The sequence below is a fragment of the Sesamum indicum genome, linkage group LG10 (assembly GCF_000512975.1).
Source record: "Sesamum indicum cultivar Zhongzhi No. 13 linkage group LG10, S_indicum_v1.0, whole genome shotgun sequence".
NCBI classification, from domain to species: Eukaryota; Viridiplantae; Streptophyta; class Magnoliopsida; order Lamiales; family Pedaliaceae; genus Sesamum; species Sesamum indicum.
In genome coordinates this window covers 16,237,369-16,260,384 of record NC_026154.1, presented here as the reverse complement: position 1 = coordinate 16,260,384, position 23,016 = coordinate 16,237,369, and the positions used below count along the sequence as shown (strand labels likewise).

General features: G+C 35.6%; 4 protein-coding genes and 1 non-coding gene across 5 annotated transcripts in view; 4 read left to right on the top strand and 1 right to left on the bottom strand.

The window, feature by feature from the left end:
* LOC105172884 (probable receptor-like serine/threonine-protein kinase At4g34500) overlaps positions 1–1,172 on the top strand; it is a 4,390-nt gene extending 3,218 nt beyond the window's left edge. Inside the window, exons 6-7 of the mRNA XM_011094483.2 lie at positions 52–261; positions 777–1,172. Coding sequence (XP_011092785.1) covers positions 52–261; positions 777–794 — 228 coding nt within the window. The 3' untranslated portion in view covers positions 795–1,172. The remainder of the gene's footprint in view (positions 1–51; positions 262–776) is intronic.
* LOC105172883 (cyclase-associated protein 1) lies at positions 3,520–7,798 on the top strand. The gene is made up of 10 exons (XM_011094482.2): positions 3,520–3,998; positions 4,792–4,960; positions 5,054–5,118; positions 5,662–5,950; positions 6,037–6,184; positions 6,266–6,375; positions 6,510–6,565; positions 6,676–6,732; positions 6,890–7,033; positions 7,346–7,798. The coding sequence occupies exons 1-10, from the start codon at positions 3,720–3,722 to the stop codon at positions 7,430–7,432; spliced, it is 1,404 nt and encodes a 467-aa protein (XP_011092784.1). The 5' UTR covers positions 3,520–3,719; the 3' UTR covers positions 7,433–7,798.
* On the top strand, positions 8,934–9,005 carry TRNAE-UUC. The gene has a single exon. It is a non-coding gene; the product is annotated as a tRNA-Glu (tRNA).
* LOC105172882 (guanine nucleotide-binding protein subunit beta-like) lies at positions 9,068–11,404 on the top strand. The gene is made up of 6 exons (XM_011094481.2): positions 9,068–9,328; positions 9,472–9,566; positions 9,956–10,380; positions 10,474–10,831; positions 10,946–11,059; positions 11,144–11,404. The coding sequence occupies exons 1-6, from the start codon at positions 9,220–9,222 to the stop codon at positions 11,180–11,182; spliced, it is 1,140 nt and encodes a 379-aa protein (XP_011092783.1). The 5' UTR covers positions 9,068–9,219; the 3' UTR covers positions 11,183–11,404.
* On the bottom strand, positions 11,802–21,101 carry LOC105172881 (coatomer subunit gamma-2). Its single transcript, XM_011094480.2, has 18 exons — positions 20,836–21,101; positions 19,951–20,048; positions 19,795–19,845; positions 18,610–18,723; positions 18,321–18,521; positions 18,139–18,240; positions 17,499–17,606; positions 17,163–17,396; positions 16,339–16,589; positions 16,030–16,201; positions 15,775–15,930; positions 15,638–15,688; positions 14,891–15,028; positions 13,770–13,973; positions 13,540–13,671; positions 13,277–13,450; positions 12,600–12,839; positions 11,802–12,250 (listed from the first exon to the last, which is right to left on the bottom strand). The coding sequence occupies exons 1-18, from the start codon at positions 20,879–20,881 to the stop codon at positions 12,056–12,058; spliced, it is 2,667 nt and encodes an 888-aa protein (XP_011092782.1). The 5' UTR covers positions 20,882–21,101; the 3' UTR covers positions 11,802–12,055.

Genomic DNA, 23,016 nt, shown 5'->3' with positions numbered 1-23,016 from the left:
TTACTTAACTGAGAAATAGATACAATTTCTAACTCCCTTCCCAAATCTCAGATGAACTTGGTTGATTGGTTCAAAGGGATGGTAGCAAGTCGCCGTGGTGAAGAGCTGGTAGACCCCCTGATGGACGTTCCTCCTCCCCCAAGAGCCTTAAAGAGAGTATTACTGGTTTGCCTTCGATGCATAGATTTGGATGCAAATAAGCGTCCAAAGATGGGACAAATCGTCCACATGCTTGAGGCAGATGAATTTCCTTTCCGTACGGTAAGCATTGTGCTCTTAATGGTTTGTCTTGCAATGTTTTTCAAGTAGTTTTATCAGATTGTTGGCAATTGTACATGTTTGTTCTGCTCTCTTAAATGTTAAAAAGGTTTCAAACGTGAATCAATTGTAGTTCCTGTATGTTTGAACACTGTTATCTGTGAACATGACTAATTTAGACACGAGCCTGGGGAAGTTTCTTTGTATTTCAGCTACTTACAAGCAGAAAGCAGTTCTACGGGTTCCATTATATGGAATAATACCAGCTGATTATAATCCAAAATAAGATATGGTCCTTGTAATTCAAGCTGATGTCTCCCTTTAATTCTACACGTAAGCATGAACCCGTTGCCCTCCCTTTTCATCACCAAGTTCCACAACACTTAGATGGGGTACAGGGCACATTTTTATAGTAGGTTCGAGTCACCTTAAACTGGAAGTTGGCCACATAGAGTTTCTCCTTTGGCTACAATTTGGGTGATTCGCCCAAAGTAATTGACTTTCGTAACACTCTGCAGGAACCTCGTTCTGTTTGAGATACCGCTCCTCTGCACCCACAAACATCTGGCAACAACAAAATTCAATCAGCAGAAAAGGAAGTGGTGAACAAGGACGAAGAAAGACTTAGGTAGAGATGATCATTCTTGAAAAGGTATACTACTTCCTATTGTGTATAATTACTGGTTAAATAGCTGAGGATGATGGCAGAGCTTCCTTACGGAAGAGCATTTCATGTTGTCTTTGCATCCCTACTCGACTTATATATACATATTCTATATGGAGTTGTAAATATATTTAGATAAAAATGTATGTTTGCTTTGATAACATTTGCTCCATATACTGCACACCAATCATACTTATCCAACTCTTGGTACGAAAAATATAATAGTTGAAGTTTTTGAGCTCTCAATTCATTCCAACTCTTCTTTACCAGTCATTTTCTAGTTAGTGTCCCAGGATACTGCATAATGTGAGCCCATTTTTCATCTTTATGGTGGTCCAGCGTACCAGCATTTTGCTTAGAAAATCAGAAATTGGACCCAGGTGGATTTCTAATGATCATTGTCTAGCAATTATATTTGTTGATGGATATTTGTCCAGCACTTGAAACCTCTGGGACAACGACATATGATGACTTGTCCACCACCATACTCTATACTCCTCTCCAAATACCAACTTCCTCAAAATTATTTATAAAATATTTTTAGAGTTTTTGACTAAAAAAGACCTCTGGGAATTTGTTAGGTGCTTGTCTGTGACGAGAATAATCTTAGAGAAAATTGTAAATTTATCGAATTGAAATTGTTCCAAAATAAAGTGAAAAGTAAAAAAAAAAAAAAAGAAAAGAAAAGGTTAAAATAGATGTGTATGAATTTTTTTTTAATATTAATAATTTTATTAATAAGTTCTAAAAATCGGTCGAGAATTATTTATAAATTTTAATTTAAATACAAAAGTAGAAATTGTAAATAAAAAATAATTTATTTTTAGAGTATATTACACTTAGACCCTTTTTAAAAATATGAAATTACACTTTCTTAAAATTATGCTTACACCCTTTTGAAAATTTTTCATTTACACCTAATTTCCTTCGGTTAAAAGTTTTGAATGAAAAATATTTGATGTTAATAAAAAAAATTATATAAATTTTCAATTTTGCCCTTGATTTAACATTTTTATGTATATTTTTGTACTTATGTAGGAATAAATGTGAAAGTGATATCAACATCACTATATTTTTCCGTCTAGTTGATATATGATAATATTAAATGAGGGGTAAAATTAAAAATTTTTATAATTTTTTATTTGCAAAAGTCTGTAGTTTTTGTCCAAACACTAACAAAAATGATCAAATATAAATAATAAATTTACAGAAAGGATGTAAGTATAATTTTAAAATTTATTTTCAAAAATATAATTTAGTATTTTTAAAGAGAATTTAATTATAATTAACCCTTATTTTTAACTGTTGCAAACACCGTTTAATTCCATAACAACTTATCAAGCATAGTGGGCTTTTCTTTTAACCGTATCCATCCGTAGTGAATGAGTTGGACCTCACACGTGTACAGTAATCCGGGCTTTCCTACAAAGACGAGGCTTGGAAGGACACACTTGAAGTCAGACATCTGACAGAATTGACAAAAAGGGGCTGTTGGTGTAATGGGCCCAGTGGGCCTTCACTTTTATTTACATGCTTATAAAAGGAGCACAAGAACATCAATTAAAAAAATAAATAATTACATCTACACCTTCTAACTTATAATTTATGTACACAAATTATATTTACCTTTTAAAAAATTATACAATACTCATCGAAAATGTCAACATCATTTATATAACCACTCATACATTTTGAAAATTCACACATACACCTCTAAAAAATATCAATATTATTTCTGTTCTTAATGTGCGAAATTTTTAATATTACATAACAAAAGTGCCAAAATAAATTCATTAAGTACTGAAATTGCCACCTTTATACTTATAGAAATAAATATTTTCCAAGAATGTTTTACAAAATCATGATATAGAAACAAATGGGGGGAGGGTAAAAGAAAAGCATAAATAAATAGGGAGAATTACGCTACAATTTCATAAAGTTTGATGTAATTATACATACGCATCCTGTAATTTGAATAATTACATGTAATATCACGGATTAAATATAATTTATCCTTCTTTGTTAATAGAAAAGTGCAAAAAAGTCACTGTGAAAAAATAAAGTACAATTTACTTCCCTATACATTAAAAATGATGCAATAAATTGCACTTTATTTTTTCTCAAGAGCTTTTTTGCACTTTTTCATTAACACAGAGAGGTAAATCGTATTTTACCCCTAATATCCAACAAATAAATCTATCTATTAGTTAGGATTTATCGAATTTATTGATATTAACAAAAAAAAAATTGAATGCAAATTCATATTTACCATAAATTGACTTTTTATTCAATTATAGCAGGTCAATCAAATTTCTTTTTTTTTTTGTGACTAAAATACCATATAAGAATGAAGATATAAACGTATTGGGGTGTGAAAATGTCTAAGGATAATACGGTATAAAAAAGATTTATTTGAATTATAATAGTTCAATAATAAATCAATTATGATAAATATATATTTTCATTCAATATTTTTACTAATATTAACAAATGTAATAAATTTTAATCAATAAAATAATATATTTATTATAAAAATATTAAATATAATTTTTCAAACTATCGTAAAAATATATAACAGAAAATATTGGGAGGGCAGTGTAATTCTAAAAGGAAAAAAAAAAAAAAAGCAAGAGAAGTATTCACTACTGTCCCTTCAATTCATTAACCTTTTCCCCAAGAGAACTCCCCAAAAGAATACAAACGAAAAGCTTACACATGCATACACACACGCACACCTGACACAACATATATCCAGATCCATTACGCATACACAGTGAGTTGATCAGGGGAGCTAATTATGGATGAGAATCTGATAACGAGGTTGGAATCCGCGGTGACGCGGTTGGAGGCGATGTCCGCCGGGGGTTTCCGCCAGGTAGGTGTGGCGGATGCCGCTGGAGATGCCTCTACGATGGATCCGTCGATCGTGGCGTTTGGTGATCTCATTTCGCAGTGCGTCAATAGAGTTGTGAGCGCTGCAGAAAAGATTGGTGGACACGTTTTGGATATTTCCAAGATAATTGAGAAAGCGTTTCGGGTCCAGAAGGAGCTTCTTGTTAAGATCAAACATACTCAGGTTAACTGCTTCTTTTATATATATATATATATATACACACACACCATTGAGTTTATCTGTTACCGAGTAATGCATAAAACACCTATGGAATCCAAACTTTTATTACTGACATTTCGGATTCATTATTTTGTTAGGAATTTGAGTTATTGCTATTAGGGGAGAAGTATGTGTAATGTGATCGATGCCTGCGGCATCAATGCTTCACATTATGAGATTGATAGACTTTGAATAGTTAACTTTAGGTGACTATTGGATGAAATCGTTAATAGCTCATTCTTATGAGTTAGGCTATGTGAGTATGCCGTTTCTTTTCGATGATGCATGTTTTAGCATGAAAGAACGTGAAGCCGGGAGATCACCATGAAGCTTCTTCTATAATAGGATATGTCGATTTTTCATCTTCTGAATTAAGAGTTCTAATCCTTCCTTTGCAGAAAATATCTGGTTATGGAAGGGGTAGAATATGTGGCTTCTTATGTGTGATTTGTATAGTATCCTGATCATGCTGCGAAACTGGTTCTTAAAAGAACATGTTATATTTGATCCTCTGACATCTAAATGGTATAATTTCTAACAGGTGAATAGGAATTTACTCCCCTGTCATATTGCAAATACGCAAATTACCCTTATAAAAAAAGATAGTAATATACCACTGTACTTTTTAAAATATATCTACTGAGCCATGTTGCCACTAGATAGGAAATTCTACAAGGCAGCAGCTTAATGCTATTGCTCTGCATGCGAAATGATCTAATGTCTGCTGATACTGAATTAGCTTCTGCCAACTGTACAGAAACCTGACATGGCAGGTTTGGTTGAATTCCTTAAGCCATTGAATGAGGTGACTGCAGAAGCTTCTGCATTGACGGAGGGAAAGCGATCTGATTTTTTCCACCACCTGAAGACAGGTGCCGATAGTCTTTCAGCTCTGGCATGGATTGCATATACTGGAAAAAATTGTGGTAGGATAAACTTAGATACATTTGTGCCATTGAGTGTTCAATTAGCTCCTTGTCTTCTCTTTCTTGTTTGATGTTAATCTATTCGTCATTTAGGTATGAGCATGCCTACTGCGCATGTTGAAGAAAGTTGGCACACGGCCGAGTTTTACAGTAACAAGGTAACATTCTGACTCTTCACCTCTCTAACATCAAATCACTCTCCTTTTCAACCAGTAAAAGAAATGAAAATAGAAGGCAACAAAAGATATTGGAAGAAATGAAAGGAACTTTTTAACTATTCATTCATCTTTTTGCTAACAATTGAGGTGATGAAATGACGAGGGACTCTGTTTGATAGAAACTTCTGGGAAGAGGGAATTACTTGGTACCTATGAGTGGAGGAACTAAGTGAGAGATGAAGTTATGTAGTTTCCATTTTCTCTAGGTGTAACTGAGACATTCGGATTATTGGTAGGAATAGCCCTGGCTTGTAGGGGGTGGATAAATATTTTTAGCGTTCTTAGTCTGAAAATATTATCCTGCTATTGTTTTTACATACTATTGTTCTGTAATTTACTTTGGTGGTCCAATCATTCTCCTAAAATTTGGAGAGAGAAAATGCAAGGAAATTTAGCATGTCATCATGTGTATATATATATGGGTGTGTGTCAACGGGAAATCAAGTGTGGATGTTCTCAAATGTTTCTCATTTATTTTTCTAGATTCTTGTGGAGTTCAAAAACAAAGATGCAAATCATGTTGAGTGGGTAACGGCTTTGAAGGAGCTTTATATACCAGGCTTGAGGGATTATGTGAAGAGTCACTATCCATTGGGCCCTGTATGGAGCACCACAGGCAAGACAATTGCACCTGCCCCAGCAAAAGCTCCTACTCCTCCATCGGCTCCACCTGCTTCACTACTCAGTTCTGAAACAGCTTCATCATCCCGTCCAAAAGAAGGGATGGCTGCTGTTTTCCAAGAAATTAATTCAGGAAAATCAGTTACTTCAGGTAATTATCTCCTCTTCTATTTTCCCCCTTTTTACGTTTATTTGATCTGATGAATTTATCGTCTCTTTAATTGCATATTCTTCAAGGTCTGAGGAAGGTCACTGCTGATATGAAGACCAAGAACCGGGCAGACAGAACTAGTGTCGTTAGTCTTTCTGAGAAAGAAAGTCATGCTAATTCACCTAGAGTCTCCAAGACAGGACCTCCAAAACTGGAGCTTGAAATGGGTCGTAAGTAAGTGACATTTATGCTTATATTAACATCCGGTATGATGCTAGGTTTATTTCCTTTCTCATAAAGTTTCCCTTGTATCAGATGGGTGGTTGAGAATCAAATTGGGCGAAATGATTTATCAATTGCTGATTGTGATGCGAAGCAGTCAATATATATATTTGGTTGCAAGAATTCTGTTCTTCAGATCCAAGGTGTGCTCAGTTACTCGAATGCTTCTTTTTGGCACTAGGCACTTATGTGTGGCACCAGCTATAAGCTGTCATTTTGATTGTGTTCTCTCACCACAAGTCTTGAAAAATCTTAAGGTGACAATAAGTATATGCAGGGAAAGTGAACAACATTACAGTGGACAAGTGCACTAAGATGGGGGTGGTATTCAAGGTTAGTTTGGAACTTCTTTTAAACGAGGAATCAGTTATCTGGATTTTTAAAAGCCATATATATGTATATACAGTAAGCTCACTTGAAATTTTCTGATATGTGGGGGCTAGGATGTTGTTGCAGCTTGTGAGATTGTCAATTGTAATTCCGTTGAGGTGCAATGCCAGGTAATGATGATATTGTTCTCTTATTTTGAAGGTCTCCTTTTTCATATTTAAGCTGGGGTTGCTCTTAAAACATTCCACAGCCATCAAGAATACGATACGGCTGAGGCGACATTGATTTTAAACATACCGCTTTTTCTTTGCAAAATCTGCCTTGTAGGGATCGGCTCCTACAATTTCAGTAGACAATACAGCAGGTTGCCAGTTGTACTTGAGCAAAGATTCTTTAGAGGCTTCGATAACAACAGCAAAGTCAAGTGAAGTCAATGTATTAGTACCTGCATCTGAATCTGATGGTGATTGGGTATGTTTCATATCTTTTATTTTGCTGCTTGTTACAAAGCAATCATATTCTAAAATATTTCTTACATCTCATTAGGAATATCAATATTTTTGCCAAAAAGAGGATATTAATGTCTTAATCTGAGTAATGTTTGACGATATGCCAATTAAACCACCTGAGTAGCCCGATAATCTTAAACCAAGCGATGTTAATGTTTACTTTATGCATGTCAAAGCATTAGATCACAGATTATACGATCAGCCCCTTGTGAAAGAAAACAAACGAGTAGGAGGGGAGGGCTATTATCTTACACCGTTATGCTAATATTTACAGGGAGAGCATTCTTTGCCACAGCAGTATGCTCACGTCTACAAGGATGGCCAATTTGTGACAACTCCAGTTTCACACTCTGGAGGCTAAATGGAGAGATCTAATAAGCATCAGATACCGTTAAGGCTATTCCCCATTATAGAACTTTTACTTTTTGGAATGGTTGAGGCTCTTTTTCTCAACTTCTTCATTGATTTATTTATTATTGAGAACATGCAAATTTTGACCTATTCCTACTAGCTTATGAACTATTTGTTATTACGAGTGAGTCTAGCCGTTCCGTTTGTTTGAGAACTGAATTTTGATGCGGTTTTGTTTCCAGTAAAATTGTCACAGATTTTGGCTGGGAAAATAGTTCACTAAATCTCAGTTTTCTTGGACGACTTTGAGCATTCTCACATGTAAAATGACATATTAATTGTCAATGAGAAATAGAGATGTTACCACTTGATATCTTATTCAGATCTACTGACGCAAGTTTCTTTCTGGTCAGATCAATCAAGAGATTTATGAGCATTTGTTTTTATTTTCAAAAGTCAATTTTCACTTTTACACTATTTTAGATTTTGGAAACGTATTTGTTTTCAGCCCAATTTCATTGAAAATGACCATTTCCAATGTATTTTGCAGCCTAATCTACTGAAATACACTTCTCAGACCACCATTTTAAACTTCATCATGGCTTAGTAAAAAGGACATGATCATATCATATTGGCTTTTTACAAAGTAAAACTAATACTATACTATATATTAATATCTACAAAATACCTATATAACAAATGGAATTCATACACGTGCTCGTTTCTCACACCTATAAATTTAACAAAAATTTAGTCACTGGATTTCAGGAGAATATGAAATTCTTACAAGATAATGCTCAAGAATGCAGATGTAAACGAACAATGGAAAATTAATCATGCTATACGGCTCTGAGTTTGAGTGAACTTAAATATTTAGGAAGGCAGATCAAAGGATGCTTATCTAAACTTATTTCAAAAATCTTATAAGTTCATAAAATTTTATAAGATATATAAAGTATAGAATCTTATTTTAAAAATGCATATTTTTTTAAGTGTTTGAAGAAAATAGTATGATGGAGTTTATTTTGGAAATGATAAATTTTTTAAAATCATAAAACTAAATTAGAAATTTCTTAATTTTTCAAAAGAGTTTATAGATTCCTAGTATATTATTTTTAAGCTTATAGATTTTTTTTAAAAAATTATAAAATATTTTGTATCATCTTATAAGCTTTTGGGTGAAAAGTATTATGAGTTATCCAGCTTGGCAATTGCGTCACCTCAAACTGCAATGTCAACATTCAATGAGGTTGTGATTGTTTGGGCACTTATCTTATCAACATTTCAGTGAGGAAAAAATGAGATTTTTATTTCAAAATGTGATAGATTGTGAGATAAAAGTGAATTGATGCATAAAAAGTGTTGATAAAAAAAGAAAAGAATGTATGATTATATTTAATTTGATATATTTTTTTATATTAAGAGTAATGAAATATACTTGAAATAGTTTTTGCTGAAATGGAATGCATTTTTCATGTAAGTTGTTTGAATAGAGAAACATAAACATCAATTCCGTTGTCGTCCAGCGGTTAGGATGTCTGGCTTTCACCCAGGAGACCCGGGTTCGATTCCCGGCAACGGAATTTTTTAATTTTTAACTATTCTGTTTTCTGTAAATAGGGATACAACGGAAGCGCATTGTCAGCTTTTTTCTTTTTGTTGAGATCATGTCATGATTAGAGCTTCATAATGTATCACTATCAGTGATTTGCATCACCAAAATTAGGGTTCAAATGAAGCTCAACGGTTAAGTCTTCTTTCTTACTTTTTGCCCAATTGATTTTGGGGAAAAAGAAGATGTCAGTTCTTGCAGAACTGAAAGAGCGGCATACGGCTGCAACTGAGACCCTCAATGGTCTCAAAGATAAACTGAAGCAGAAGCGTCTTCTTCTTCTCGACACCGATGGTTCCAACTCTTTGCTTCTTCTTCTTTTTATTTTAGTTTGACTCGTTGGTTTCTGATTGTTTAGTTGAATTTAGGTGGTTTTGATTGTGTCCTTAGATCTGTTTGTGTTTGGAGTATGTTTATGCTTGTAATGCTTTTGGCAGTTGCGGGTTACGCGCGTTCGCAGGGTAAGACTCCGGTGACTTTTGGCCCCACTGATCTCGTTTGTTGTCGGACACTGCAGGGGCACACCGGCAAGGTAACCTTTTTCCTTTTGTTTTTTTTTGGTTGATTTTCTTTTAAAATTGTCAATGCCGCAGTTTTTCTTTTTCTATGAATACGCGTATGTTTATTATTTCTGCAGGTTGTTTGTTTTCGGTTCTTGTTGAGGGCAATTGATTAATGATTCTTTTGGATATGCTCTTGCATTATTAGTATTTCCTGTGTAATGCTTTTGAGTCTATCTACTTTGTAATGATCCATTTGCATAATTCTGACTGCTTGCATCATAACCTGTTTATCCCTTGTTTGGGCTAATTGCTGATAGAACTTGAATCTGGTCATGTTCATAGCATAACCGCAACTTGTGTGCTCAAAGAGATACGTATCGGAATTCCTTCACTTTCTTAGATCAAATGAATCTTTTAGGTCTATTCACTGGACTGGACGCCTGAAAAGAATCGTATTGTGAGTGCATCCCAAGATGGCAGATTGATTGTATGGAATGCTCTCACAAGCCAAAAGACTCATGCAATCAAGCTACCTTGTGCATGGGTCATGACTTGTGCCTTCTCTCCTGGTGGGCAATCTGTTGCCTGTGGCGGCCTAGATAGTGTTTGCTCCATTTTTAACCTGAATTCTCCGAACAACAAAGATGGGAATCTGCCAGTATCAAGAATGCTCACTGGGCATAAGGGTTATGTGTCCTCATGTCAATATGTTCCCGATGAAGAGACACATTTGATTACAGCTTCAGGTGACCAGACGTGTGTTTTATGGGATATAACTACTGGGCTAAGAACGTCTGTGTTTGGAGGTGAGTTTCAATCAGGGCATACTGGTGATGTTCTAAGGTATGTTACGTATCATTTTAGTGTGTTTACAAACGTCTATCTTAAGATGATCTCTGCAGCTTTCTTAGCTTCCATGTTTGTATTGGGTTTCAGTGTTTCCATCAATGGATCAAACTCCAGAATGTTTGTGTCTAGCTCTTGCGATACAACTGTGCGTCTGTGGGATACTCGTGTTGCCAGTCGAGCTGTTCGAACTTTTCATGGTCATGAAGGAGATGTTAATACTGTGAGGTTCTTTCCAGATGGGAATAGATTTGGAACAGGTTCTGATGATGGAACTTGTAGACTATTTGACATTCGGACCGGGCATCAGCTACAAGAATACAGTCGACCTTATGGTGAAAATGGGGTTCCTCATGTTACCTCAATTGCATTTTCAATCTCTGGTCGACTCCTCTTTGCTGGGTACACCAATGGTGATTGCTATGTATGGGACACTCTATTGGCAAAGGTATATGGTATTCTTTCCTGAGTGCTGCTTCAAATTGTATCGTCCCTCCACTGTGATGAATGTGTTCATGTATGATGCCTGGCTTACGTTTCAACGCAAATTCCTCGTCAACAGGTGGTCTTGAACTTGGGATCTCTTCAAAATTCTCATGATGGTCGGATCAGCTGTTTGGGACTGTCCGGTGATGGAAGCGCCTTGTGTACAGGTAGTTGGGACACAAGCCTCAAGGTTAGTTGCGATTTATGATAACCTTTTACGGTGAAGGTGAAAAATCGGATCTTTAGACTTATCAAGAATTTCACCACCTGACAGATTTGGGCTTTTGGAGGGCATAGAACAACAGTGACATGAGTTGTGGAGACTGCGATTGTTCAATTCCGATTTCTCTGGCGAATGGGCTTTTCCATGATCTCTTTTTCAAGAGTAGTCTAGTGTCCCAGTTGTGGATACGTAGTACTCTAATAACTGTATATATATTTTTTGTTGTTGAAATCTCTGTCGTAGTTAAAAGACAGCTTCCTTAGCTGAATTATATTTATGAAAGATTTTGACTCAATTCCGCTAAAAACTACTTTCTAACCTTTTCCTTTTTCACATGATGATGATGATGATTGTCGACATTAAACCAAAACAAATCCTTCAAATATGTTCCTTGGATACAGAATTACTTGGAAAAAGAAATCTGAAAACTTCCGCAACACTTAACCACAGCAATCATTTGCCCAGACAGAGACTCTAATATAAAGCGCCAACCTTACTATTTAACATAAAAACCAATACCTTTCTCTCTTAAAGAAAAATATACCTATTTCTCCCTTTTTGGTAATTAGACCAATAGGACATTAATAGGGAGAGCATATTCAAGTGACGTATACGCGATGTATAAACCCGTCAGCAGATTCCCCATATTACCAATTGAGGAAACCAAGAGGAATATGCTCTTAATTTATAATTTTCCCGTACGTCCAGATTAAAATAAGGTCACCAGATGTAATTCATTATTCAAGGGAAATTAATCAAAAAAATATATGAATATCCCCAGCCAGCCAAATTCACTGGCCAGGCCAACGGAAAGCCAAAGCCATCCAAGATCTATCGTCCACCGTACAGCTCTCAACTCAATTACGCAACAAAATCATAGTGCATTGTAACTTGTAAGACCGAATTAATCTATCAAAAAGGCAGTTCCCTCGCCAAGAAATACAAAAATGGGGGATAAGAAGACTACCCACTAGCAACTATTTCATGAATCGCTTCACTAACACTCTCATCCTCGGATCTCACAGCTAACTTCATTGCCACCTCTTTTGTCCCATCAATCCCGAATGACAAACGGACCAGCACCTTTACGTTGCCTATGTAGACACCAGATAACAAACATGTATGTGACCTTGAGTTGCTGGGGACCACCTCCGTACCCTGGAAAACAAAAGGGAATTTAAGCAATTCTACTCTTCAGCTATCGTTCAAAAGCCCACAAAAAAAACAAGAAGACAATCATAGTAACACAACTGAGTTACAACAAGAATAGCATTATAAATTAATCATTACAAAGTGAACCCTGGGCGAGAAGTCAGATGCACTGTTCAAGTCTTTCAGTAAAACATGTTAATGGATATGAATCTTTAACAGCTAAAGCTGTAACCTCCATTTATTCAAGAAATTAGTAGTTTAGAAATTGTTCACAGTTATGACTATAATCCCCGGTTTCAACAACAAAGGAGAGTGTAATTATGTAGTAGAAAGTACTAGGCAGTAAACCACCGACCTCACAAGGGTGCATGCCGAGAAGAATGATGACTGCATTCACTGCTTCTGCAAGGCTTTCTCTAGGCCCGAGACCATATTCGTCTACACGCTCAGAAGCAGGGTCCATGTTTTCCCAGGCATTCTTAAAGTTAGAGACCCCAAGTTTAAGAATATAATCTGCAGCAACAACTTCAAAATCCTCGAGCTGGTATTCATCTTCCACACCATCGTCTTCAGCCTCACCAGTAGAGGGATCAACCTAATCAAACCGGGTATGAACAATCAAGGAACAAAAGACTACTATCATATGGAAACAAGGCCAGCAACATATTCTGTAACTCAGCCACACATGCAAAATAATCAGATAAATTATAGTAACACAAGAATATATCTCCTGTCATCATCTAAGTCATCTGTGACTATTTCTTATTTCTCCAAAACTATCTTTGCGAGGTCCAAGGAATGGAGCATTCTGCAAATTGCACATCATTAACAAAACAAAAATGTCCTAATGCTAATGCAAGCAGAAGCAGCTAAATGCATTTCAAATATCATACAATGGGTTGACGCTTACACATTGTTCTCCTGATGCTGTGCCAAATTTTTTAAGGTACATGGTGATGCATGTTGATTCATCTAAGAGTAAGATGAATTAAAATTGGTTCCCTCGATAGAACCAAATTAGGGGACATATACCTCTTTAACTGTAAATCTCAACACGTTTGAGAATTTCCCAACTGCAGGGACGCCTTCAGGTTTCTCAAATGCCACAAATGTTTGGGCCGGTGTATCATATGGAAGAGATTTTAAAGGTTTGGTTCCTACTTCAGCAAACTCCTCAGCTTCAGAAGCATCAACTATAACGGTGACCTAGGCACAGGAAGATAACAACTAAATAGAAAGATCCTCGAACTAAGGTAAAAAAAATGAAACAAAGTACTAAAAGATATGGTTGTTACATTTTCAAGGCACTGTTCTGGTATTGTATTCGTGCAATTGTACTGAAACACCACATGGCGGTCAAATATGTGCTTGACAACATTTACTGCATACTCCGTTTCTGCTTCTGTAAGCTCCACCGGTGCTGATGACTGATCATGAGCAATGAAAATTCACTGAGTCCTTCAGTTATCATTAATAGAAGAATGGACCATGCAGGAATTGACAGTTTGAAAATACGTCCATAAACCTTGAAAAGCTTTCCAAAACTTGCAAATTCAGGTATAGAGGAGAGAAGCCTCTCATAAGCATCAGGTGCAGAAGTGGGGGCAGCAGGTTGAGCACTCAAACCAGTAGGCTTTTTGCTTGGAGCTTTCTTCTCAGCAAAAGACTGAGATTTAACCTCTTTGGGTACGGAATATAAATCAAAAGGCTCTTCTGCGGGATCCCGTAACTGTTCCAAATGTACCAAAAAGAAATCATGGGTAAAGCCATCTGATAATATATGGTTAATTACAATTGCCTCCCGCCACTAAATTTACAATATTTACATAAAACGCCTTTCAAATATATACCTTAAACCTACCTCTTCTATTTTTTTGAAAAAGTACAGGGGTGTAATTGTTTTTATCTAATCCTAAAAGGGAGGTACTGTAAGGTTCTGATTATATAACGATGTAATCATTGTTATTACTATCCGTCTACTTGTTCTATGTTAAATTCCAGTTTCAAAAATATGTTCATTCATATAATATTTACAATTGATTAAAAATTTGAAATCAACAAAAAAGATAACATTATATTGGTCCAGAGTAAATAAGGTTTCCATACATTATTTTGTGAAATTATTACGAATTAACATAGAAGCTATATTACAAGATTTAGTCACAATAAAAGCACAAGATAGATTAATTTTAACATATTATAACTCTAATCCTGATATAACTTCATTTTATTATGGTGATGTAAGTAGATGAATACGTTGTTATTTTCCACATAAGATTATGGCTATATGAAGAGATGAAAAATAGAACAACATAAGAATATATTTGCCACCCGACTAGTGCAATTACAAAAAAACTACAAATTTTAATTCATAACCAAAAAGCCCTTCAAGCTTGAGAAATTACTAAGGATAAATTGGAAAAGTCGATTAGTGTTTCTGATGACATCATCATTTTCCAACCAAAACTCTACTAGAAGGGGGTCCCATGTAAGATGCTCTAAATTGGAGTGATTGTAATTTTAAACGGGGAAGGGTATAATTTGTAATTAAACACTCCCAAGGTTAGTCTTCGTAATTAACCATAAAATACAAAGACAAATATAATCCAAACCTCAGAAAAGCATTGAAGTAGTACGAGAACTTACATAGTTTTTCAAACTAGTCTCAAGATTTGTCAGTGGTATATCAAGCGACCCAAACAAAAATTCCTTCACAGCTTTGTCAGTTTCAGTGACTGAACCATCTCCAAGAGTGTTCAAATACAGTGTAGCCCTATCCCGAACCTAAAAATAGGATCACATGCTTGTACATAAGTTTCATGAAGCAAAATGATATCATCATAAAAAGCATTATTTGCAAGAAGCCCCAAAGATGTCAAACTGTCTAGAAGAGTATGATTATTAGGCCTGCCTTCCAACTACATGTCTCATTATTCCGTAGCTGATTGAAAAGTAACATGTGCTTACAATCTCCACAAAGTCGAACAAGGCAGTGATTCCAGCCTCAACGCAATTAAAATCATCAGACAGAAAAAGAATTTCCAACTTTACATTGAGAAATACAAGAACAATGGAAATGACAGCAGAGTCAAACTGAACTGAATAGGAATAGTGGAACAAGTTTTGGAGGAACATATCCCATCATGTGGACAGCAGCAACTCACATATACCATCTAATTGATGGAGAATGAAACAAAAAAACTATCATAAAACTTGGATACTGCTTTTTTCATTAAATTTACAACCAGTGGACAATCTTAAATCTCATTCAATCTATGAAGGCTACAGTTCTACATTTTATAAGTTGCGGAATACTGAGAAGACATATTGAAATAAGTTTACTACAAGAAGCACTACAGCTAGTCACAAACTTCATTGGGGCATAAAACTGACCTCATCATCATTGTCGAAAAGGCAACGTCTCAGCAAAACAAATATGCGAGGCTGCGGAAAAGATGGCAAATGATTTCTTCTAGCCAATAACTTAATATTCTTAAACTATAAAGTCAATAAAGACAGCTGAGTCTTACTTTCAGTGGATCAACCAGAGCACCGAATTTTGCTAGAGTGCTGACAGCGCTGGCACGGACAGTAGCATTCTCAAGTATCACTCGGTTGTAGATATACCGGATATATTTACTGGGATCTGAGGTCTTAGGACCCTCATTTCCAAGAAAGTGAAGTATCTAAAAGAAACAAAATTATTGAATAACGCTCCAACTAGCAAGCACCAAAGACGATTAGCCTAGAAGAAAAGGAATGGTTGAAATAAGGTAAAGGTTAACCTGGGTGGAAAGATACGTGAATTCGCAATCCTCAATGAATTCACATAGGTGCAGCAGTCCACTTTCTTTGGCATCGGGGATATCTCTAATTAAGATCACAATTGAATCGACAATTGCCTTTTTGTACTCGAATCCACCCTCTTCTCTCAAGATATTGCTTAAGAAATTCATCCTACCAGAAACGCAGAAGATTAGGCCATTCCAAATATTTAAAAACTAAAAACAAAACAAAGGAAACATCAGTGTCAGAATAATGAAACATAAAAGTCATCAATGTTTTGTTCACATGGAAACTCTACAATCACTCACAGAGATCTGTACTTCAGTGGAAACTTCAGACACAACGATCTTATAGCTTCCACCACAACAATCTTGAACTCATCAGCAATATCAGACATGAAGTTTGTGATCTGTTTCATCAATCGATCAACACTAGATTCATTTCCTGTTTTCAGCAGTGTGGTAATGGCAAGAGTTGCTATACTTCTATTCTGGTCGGAGATCAGGCTTTCCATGTCTATGTTACAATTTGTCACGGCCATGGGATGTGTCATAGCCACCTGCATGCATTTTAAGTTTGAAACAAATGAAAAGTAAGTGAACCTGTATGGTGAAGAAGACTTGCAGCAAGAAACCTAAACAACAGGACTATGCAAGTGAAAACTTGAAACTTTCTTCACTTAAGTGATCAAACATTAACCTTTATATCACTGTAGAGACAACAAGTACTTCTGTTATACTCATAGTAGGATCTAAGAGCAGATTTTTTCTCGAGCATGTAACATTATTGATGCATATTTTCATGATAAAAATTCTAATTTATTGTGAGTCAACATGAATGCTGAAACAAACTTAGAAAGGCCAAAGTTAGCAAAGGATAAATGCTTACATCAGACAGCATGAGGAGTAATATCCGGATCAAATAACCAAAGTAGCTACTATGCTGGCTTTATTCATGTCCATGCTACATCATAATACATGAAATATTTCCTTCCTAGAGTCCTCTTAAGAACAACCTCCAGAATGAAGACATAACACTAAATGAGGGGGGAAAAAAAGCATGCCATTGTACAGTAACAAAAAATCAATCATCCATTGAGAAGATAACACATAATCTGCATAGGAACACCAACCTTATTCAAAGTACGGACAGCAGCAAACCTCAGGACAGGCTTAGAAGAACTTAAGAAAAGCTGTAAAACAGTGATGGCAGGAGTCAACTCCCGGGCAGTCACATTGCTTAGTTCTGTGATTGCCTTAGCTGCTTCGTAGATAACCATTTCTGCTTTGTGACGGAGACAACCCTCAAGATAGTCATAAAATGGGCGATCTCCAGTTTGGGGATTAACACCTGACTCCCTAATAACCTATTAGCTCAATAAGGAAAAAAAGAATGTACTATTAGCATGTGAAAGAAATCAAAAGTGAGGGTCACTTTACAACTCCGTCACATTTGTACAAAAACACACCTGACTGGTGTAGCGAATCAGAAGGCATTGAGCCAAAGGAGAACGAATACTACCCTTAGTCAAGCTGGTAACCAACTTGTTAACAGCTAACCGATCATTTTGTCGTATCTGCAAATTCAGACGCATAACATGTCATCCAATCAAAACAAGGGCACGGCCTTCTCCACATGAATGCTACATAATAATGCCAAATATGAACCAATTTATATTTTAATGAGCTACATTACACATTGTTCACATTAAAAAATTGACAAATAAACAGAAAAGAAATGTCCTAAAAATTTATTTCAAGGAAATTATTGCAAATAAACAATTTGCAGATGTTGGCATTCTCCTATAAGGGCTTTGTTGGGGAATAGAAATAGCACGCATACTTGGGGAAACAAAAAGAATTCATACAATTATTTTGAAATTCTCATAATGGCTGCAGCTCTCAAATAATAACACCAAGAAGTAATTCCTCAAATTTTTTTAGAATTCGAAACCGGACTCAGGGTAAGGAATCATATTCCAGCTTTTGTTCAAAACAAAACAAACAACACCATAAGCAAAAGGATAGAACCTAAGTGGGGACTGGAGGATAATTTGTAACAGTGAAACAACTCTCCTATCACATACTATTAAACACCAAACTTGTCACCTGGTGGAGCAGCGCAAGGGCATGGAACTGTACAAGTGCAGCCCGAGATTGAACAGCTTCTTGTACTTCATTACTCCATCTTTTGACTATCTCCGGGTTCGTCTGTAAAATAATCATGTGTGTGAACTCTGAAAGAACTAAAAATACATAGAGTTGTACAACTCCCGAAAATCTAATAGTACCTGTAAAAGATGAATACCGCTCACGAGGGCAGCACTTGCAACCACTGGACTTTTGTCTACAATAGCTTGCTTTAGGTATCTCTCAATTTGTGTCAAAAGTGTTCCATCAGTAATTCGACAGAGCACACGGATAGCATTTGCTCGATACATATCAGTGCGGCTATTCATGTCCTTCATTAAGGAGCTTGTGACAATGATAACCTTTAATGCCAAGAAAATAAAAGAGAGGTAACAAAGAAGTGTCAGAAAAGCACCTAATAACAAAAGAAAGGAAACATATGGCGGTTACCTCATCTGCAGAGGGAGAAAGCTCCTTTATCATTAGATAAACCATCCTTCTCAAACCAATGTCTTTAGACTGAAACAGCTTGGTGACAGCAAAAAATACTTCTGTAGCTTCAACCTAGAAATTAGATTGAAAGGAGTTGAGAAATATCTTAAATAAAATAACTATGTCACGTTAAACAGATGGAGAAGGAAAACCAACAAGGATAGTCGCTTTGCCATACAACATCAATTATGGGAATTCAGAAACAATGGAAGTATCATCTGCCCATAAACAAATAGGCTGACTAGGAAATTGTCAGAAAAAGAATAATCATGTGAACATAGATAAAGGTTGTTCAAATAGTGGTCTTTTTTCCGTTTTGAGTTCCTAAGTTCAGCTACTTGAGAGCAAATCGATGTTCATAAGGCAGGGACAGGGTCTTCTATCAGGACTCGCAGACAACTTCCAATGCCTTCCAGGCAGAATGAAAAAGCTATGGAAGGCCTGGAAGGCCCGGACTATCTACATTGTTCAATGACTATCACTATAAAGAAGTAGTTGACAAAGTTTCCAAATAAGCTTTCTTTTGTTTCAAGCTTGACTTCCCAAAACTTGACCATATTTAGTCAATTACATTGCAGGGATAAAATGCAATAAGAAAATAACTGGAAAGCCAAATAGAGTTCACCTATTTAAAAGAAGAATGCCTGTGTAATAAAACAACTACTAACAAAGATAAAACCTCCTGGTACTGTTATCTGAATGCTACAAACCATTGGTGTCTGCTAAAAAACCTGGAAGTAAACTAAACAGCTTAGAGTTCAAGGCAATGGGTTGCATCATGAAGCTTCGTCAGTATAATCATGTTAAATGGGTACTGTTTTGAATATGCCTATAAGACTTAGCAAGTCATCTGCACATGTGATGTTGTCTGCACATGTGCATCTAAGCTAAACAAGTTATCTTCACATCAACCTGCTGCCATGGGTGATACCACATTGTTCTAAAATTGCATTACATTCCAGTTGGTCTTTGTATATGTCTGGAAACTCCGGAAGTGTGTCAATCTATGCATGGACAAGACCTGTGTGTGGGCATGACATATGTATCTGCATCTTTATATCTATCTATCTATCTATCTATATATATATACATACGGAGAGAGGGAGAGAGAGAGAGATGACTGCAATAGCTTCATAATTTGACCTTTGTGAGTGTTTCACCCTGATTCAGAAGATATAGAAGCTTTGTGATGACCTGCCAAAGAGGAATAAAACCTGCATATTATATCTTGATAGCAAACAGAAAAGAGCATAAATAAAAGTGACCAAATGCAATTTACATAATAACAAGTGCAAGTACCTGCGAGCATCTCCTGGTATCCAACTGAGGGTCATTAAAAACCCTAGCTTCTTGCAATACTGCACCCTTCTCAATCCCCAAAAATGGAGAGTAATCCACTGCAAGTTTGACAAGTTCGACATCAAAATATCAATAACAATACACCTGATAATAGATTGTATCTATCATTTAAATAACTATAACAAAGTAAATGTCACGCAGATCTAAACCTATCAGAATGATCCAGCATAATTGAAGTCCAATCAATCAATCGTATATATGCCACAACTTTATTCCAATCTCACAATCATATTCTATCAAAAAACAACGAGCTCCCTATGATGCACTCCGTTAAAAGTGGCAAAATCAACCAAATCAAATACAGCAGTAGAAAGAACCCAAATAAGAATCACATCCCATTCTCCAATTGATCAACATATCATGCTCTCCACTATGCTAATTCATTGTCCATCATTAATCTCTGATTCTGATATACAAAAAACTGCAGATCTAAATCATAATTAAATTTGGTAAAACTATACAGAAAATCAGAACTGGAATGATTAATTCACACAATTAAATGATTTACATGCAAAATCTGATATGTTCGCCACACTAAACAGTGGCAAAAACCACATAATTCCAGCCATGAGGAAGCCTAACTAAGAATCACACAACGGTGATGGAACAACTGTATCAGATTCCCCACCATTCTAATTCATCAAACACCATTCCTTCCCCTAATTCCGAATTCAAACACAACCGCAGATCTGAAGCTGAACTTAAATTACGAAAGAAACGAAACGTAGACAGGAACTATGATCAAATCAATCGGACGATTCGACACGAAAATTCCAAAAAAAATAGGAAATTGAAGTACGAATGAATGGAATTCCAGAAATGCACCTTCGTCATCACGATCATCGTCTTTCTTCACAAGCGGCTGCGCCATTGTGCAGAGATCTGTTACGTTTCCACTAAAAACACACTGATAAAATTAATTGTTGCGTCTATCTAAATATAAGTGTAGACGAGGAGAATTAGCAGATCTCCGAAAACAGTATTGTTCTATGTACTTATATATTTACGCGCAGGAACGAGTAGAGTGGGAGTGCGGATCTCTCTCCTTCCCTTCTCCCCAGACACACTACGCACAACTGAACTTTCTTATTGGGTTAATAACTATCGGGCGACTAAACGGTCAAGTGGGGCGGACCGGAGGAGTATATAAGGTAATTGAACCGGAAATCACCTCATATTTCTTTTTTTTTTTTTTGGATTAAATATAATTACTACCCGTATCAATTACCCATTAAAGTATTAAAACTTTTAAAAAACCCCCCAATTTTTTAATTTGAAGTATAAAAAAGTCCATTGTGCTCTTACAAAAATTATTTTCTGAATTTTTTTTAAAGAGATTTCTCAAAGGCAAAATCACCCTATGTCGAAATTTTTTCTAATTCTAATTTCATTTATTTATCAAGCTCTTTTTATTTTCATAATTCTAAAATACTTGAAGCTCATTTTAGTTTAGTTTCAATTGTTTGTCAAATAAAATTAAAAATAAATTTATACATACATATATATATATATATATTTACTTAAAAAATTATCCAATTAATAAAACTAAAAGGTCGGATGAACTAATAAAAAATATAAAATTAATACATATTTATATATATGGTAATTATATGCATGTATAAATTTATTTTTAATTTAATTTGACAAATAAGTGAAACTAAAATAAAATGAGCTCCAATTACTTTAGATTATAAAAATAAAAAGAGTTCGATGAACAACTAAAATTAGAATTAGACAAAGCTTTGACAAATAATAGTTTTGATATTTTAAAATTTTATTTATTTATTTACTTATTTATTTTTCACAAAATAATTTTGGTAATGGTAAAATGGACTTTTCAAACTTAAAAATTAAAAATCAGGGTTTTCTTTTAAGGATTTAATACTTTAGAAGGATAATTGATATGGGGTGGATACTTTAAAAATGGTATAACCTTCTTTTTTTAAAAAAAAATTAAATAAATTCATAGGAATTCATTCTAATTTATAAAATTACAACTACACCCCATGATATTATAATTATAAATACAACTTCACCCCCTATTTAGAGAAAAAGCTTATACAAACGCCATTGTAAACATTACACCAACACCTCTCACGGGGTGTTGTTGTAATTGGATAAAAGATGTGGGGTATTTGGGTATTTTGACCTATCCTTAGGGTGTATTAATACAATGTACACTAAATTTTAAATTCTTCTTATATGAATAATTCAAAATCATTTTTTCAAATTCAAATTTATCAACCTTTCTGACTCTAATCTGCCTTTGCTTCAAACCCTTCTGTACTTCAAATTGGATTTGTTGTGCAAAGAGTGCGTTATGACCCGTGGCCGCCTGCCTGGTGGGGGCGGCTCCTCCGTTGTGGGTAAACGGGAAACACGACTCTACGAACCCGAGGAAAGGCTGCACAGCAGTAGTAGGGGGCGGTCCAGATCTTCTTTAATATTATAAAGACTTTCCAACGATGGTTCACCCGTGGATGTATTTAGTTTAGCCTGGGTTTGGGCCCTACCTATTCACTCGTATCGACAACATTCGCCTCTACGCTTTCTTCTTTTGCTACAGCTACCGGGCCAACTCATTCCCCAGAGAGGATTCGGTGTAAAAGAGACTTTCTTTCCCGGTCGATCCAGTTCTCTCAGAAAGAATGGAGATGAAAATCAAGACAGTGTTAAGTTGTGAAGATTGATTTGAAGAAGAAAAGGATAACCTGATTCAACTTAGAATTCCCAAGTTGAGTTGGAAAAAGGATAAGTCATGGCTATATATACTACTCTTATTAGCATTGTTTCATAGAGCAAAGTAGAATAGAGTAGAGAGAAAAGAAAGAGTTGAGACGAGGGTGAGTGTTGTCTTTCACGTGTGGTGAAGACTTGCATACAAGTGTGTGTGTGTTGTACTCCTCAATTTTCCTCCTCTTTGAGTGTTTTCTCCTGGCTTGGTATCGCCCCCAGACGTAGGATTTATATCCAAACTGGGTTAACAAATTCGTGTGTCTTTTATCG

Excerpts from the sequence above, each read along its gene's own strand:
- LOC105172883 (XM_011094482.2), top strand. The coding sequence starts at position 3,720 with ATGGATGAGAATCTGATAACGAGGTTGGAATCCGCGGTGACGCGGTTG. Across the intron at positions 6,376-6,509 it reads TTCTGTTCTTCAGATCCAAG|GGAAAGTGAACAACATTACA; the intron begins GTGTGCTCAGTT and ends AAGTATATGCAG. Across the intron at positions 6,566-6,675 it reads AGATGGGGGTGGTATTCAAG|GATGTTGTTGCAGCTTGTGA; the intron begins GTTAGTTTGGAA and ends TGTGGGGGCTAG.
- LOC105172881 (XM_011094480.2), bottom strand. The coding sequence starts at position 20,881 with ATGGCGCAGCCGCTTGTGAAGAAAGACGATGATCGTGATGACGAAG. Across the intron at positions 17,607-18,138 it reads CCCTTGCGCTGCTCCACCAG|ATACGACAAAATGATCGGTT; the intron begins GTGACAAGTTTG and ends CTGAATTTGCAG. Across the intron at positions 12,251-12,599 it reads TCGGCATGCACCCTTGTGAG|GGTACGGAGGTGGTCCCCAG; the intron begins GTCGGTGGTTTA and ends TTTGTTTTCCAG.
- LOC105172882 (XM_011094481.2), top strand. The coding sequence starts at position 9,220 with ATGTCAGTTCTTGCAGAACTGAAAGAGCGGCATACGGCTGCAACTGAG. Across the intron at positions 9,329-9,471 it reads TCTTCTTCTCGACACCGATG|TTGCGGGTTACGCGCGTTCG; the intron begins GTTCCAACTCTT and ends TGCTTTTGGCAG. Across the intron at positions 9,567-9,955 it reads TGCAGGGGCACACCGGCAAG|GTCTATTCACTGGACTGGAC; the intron begins GTAACCTTTTTC and ends TGAATCTTTTAG.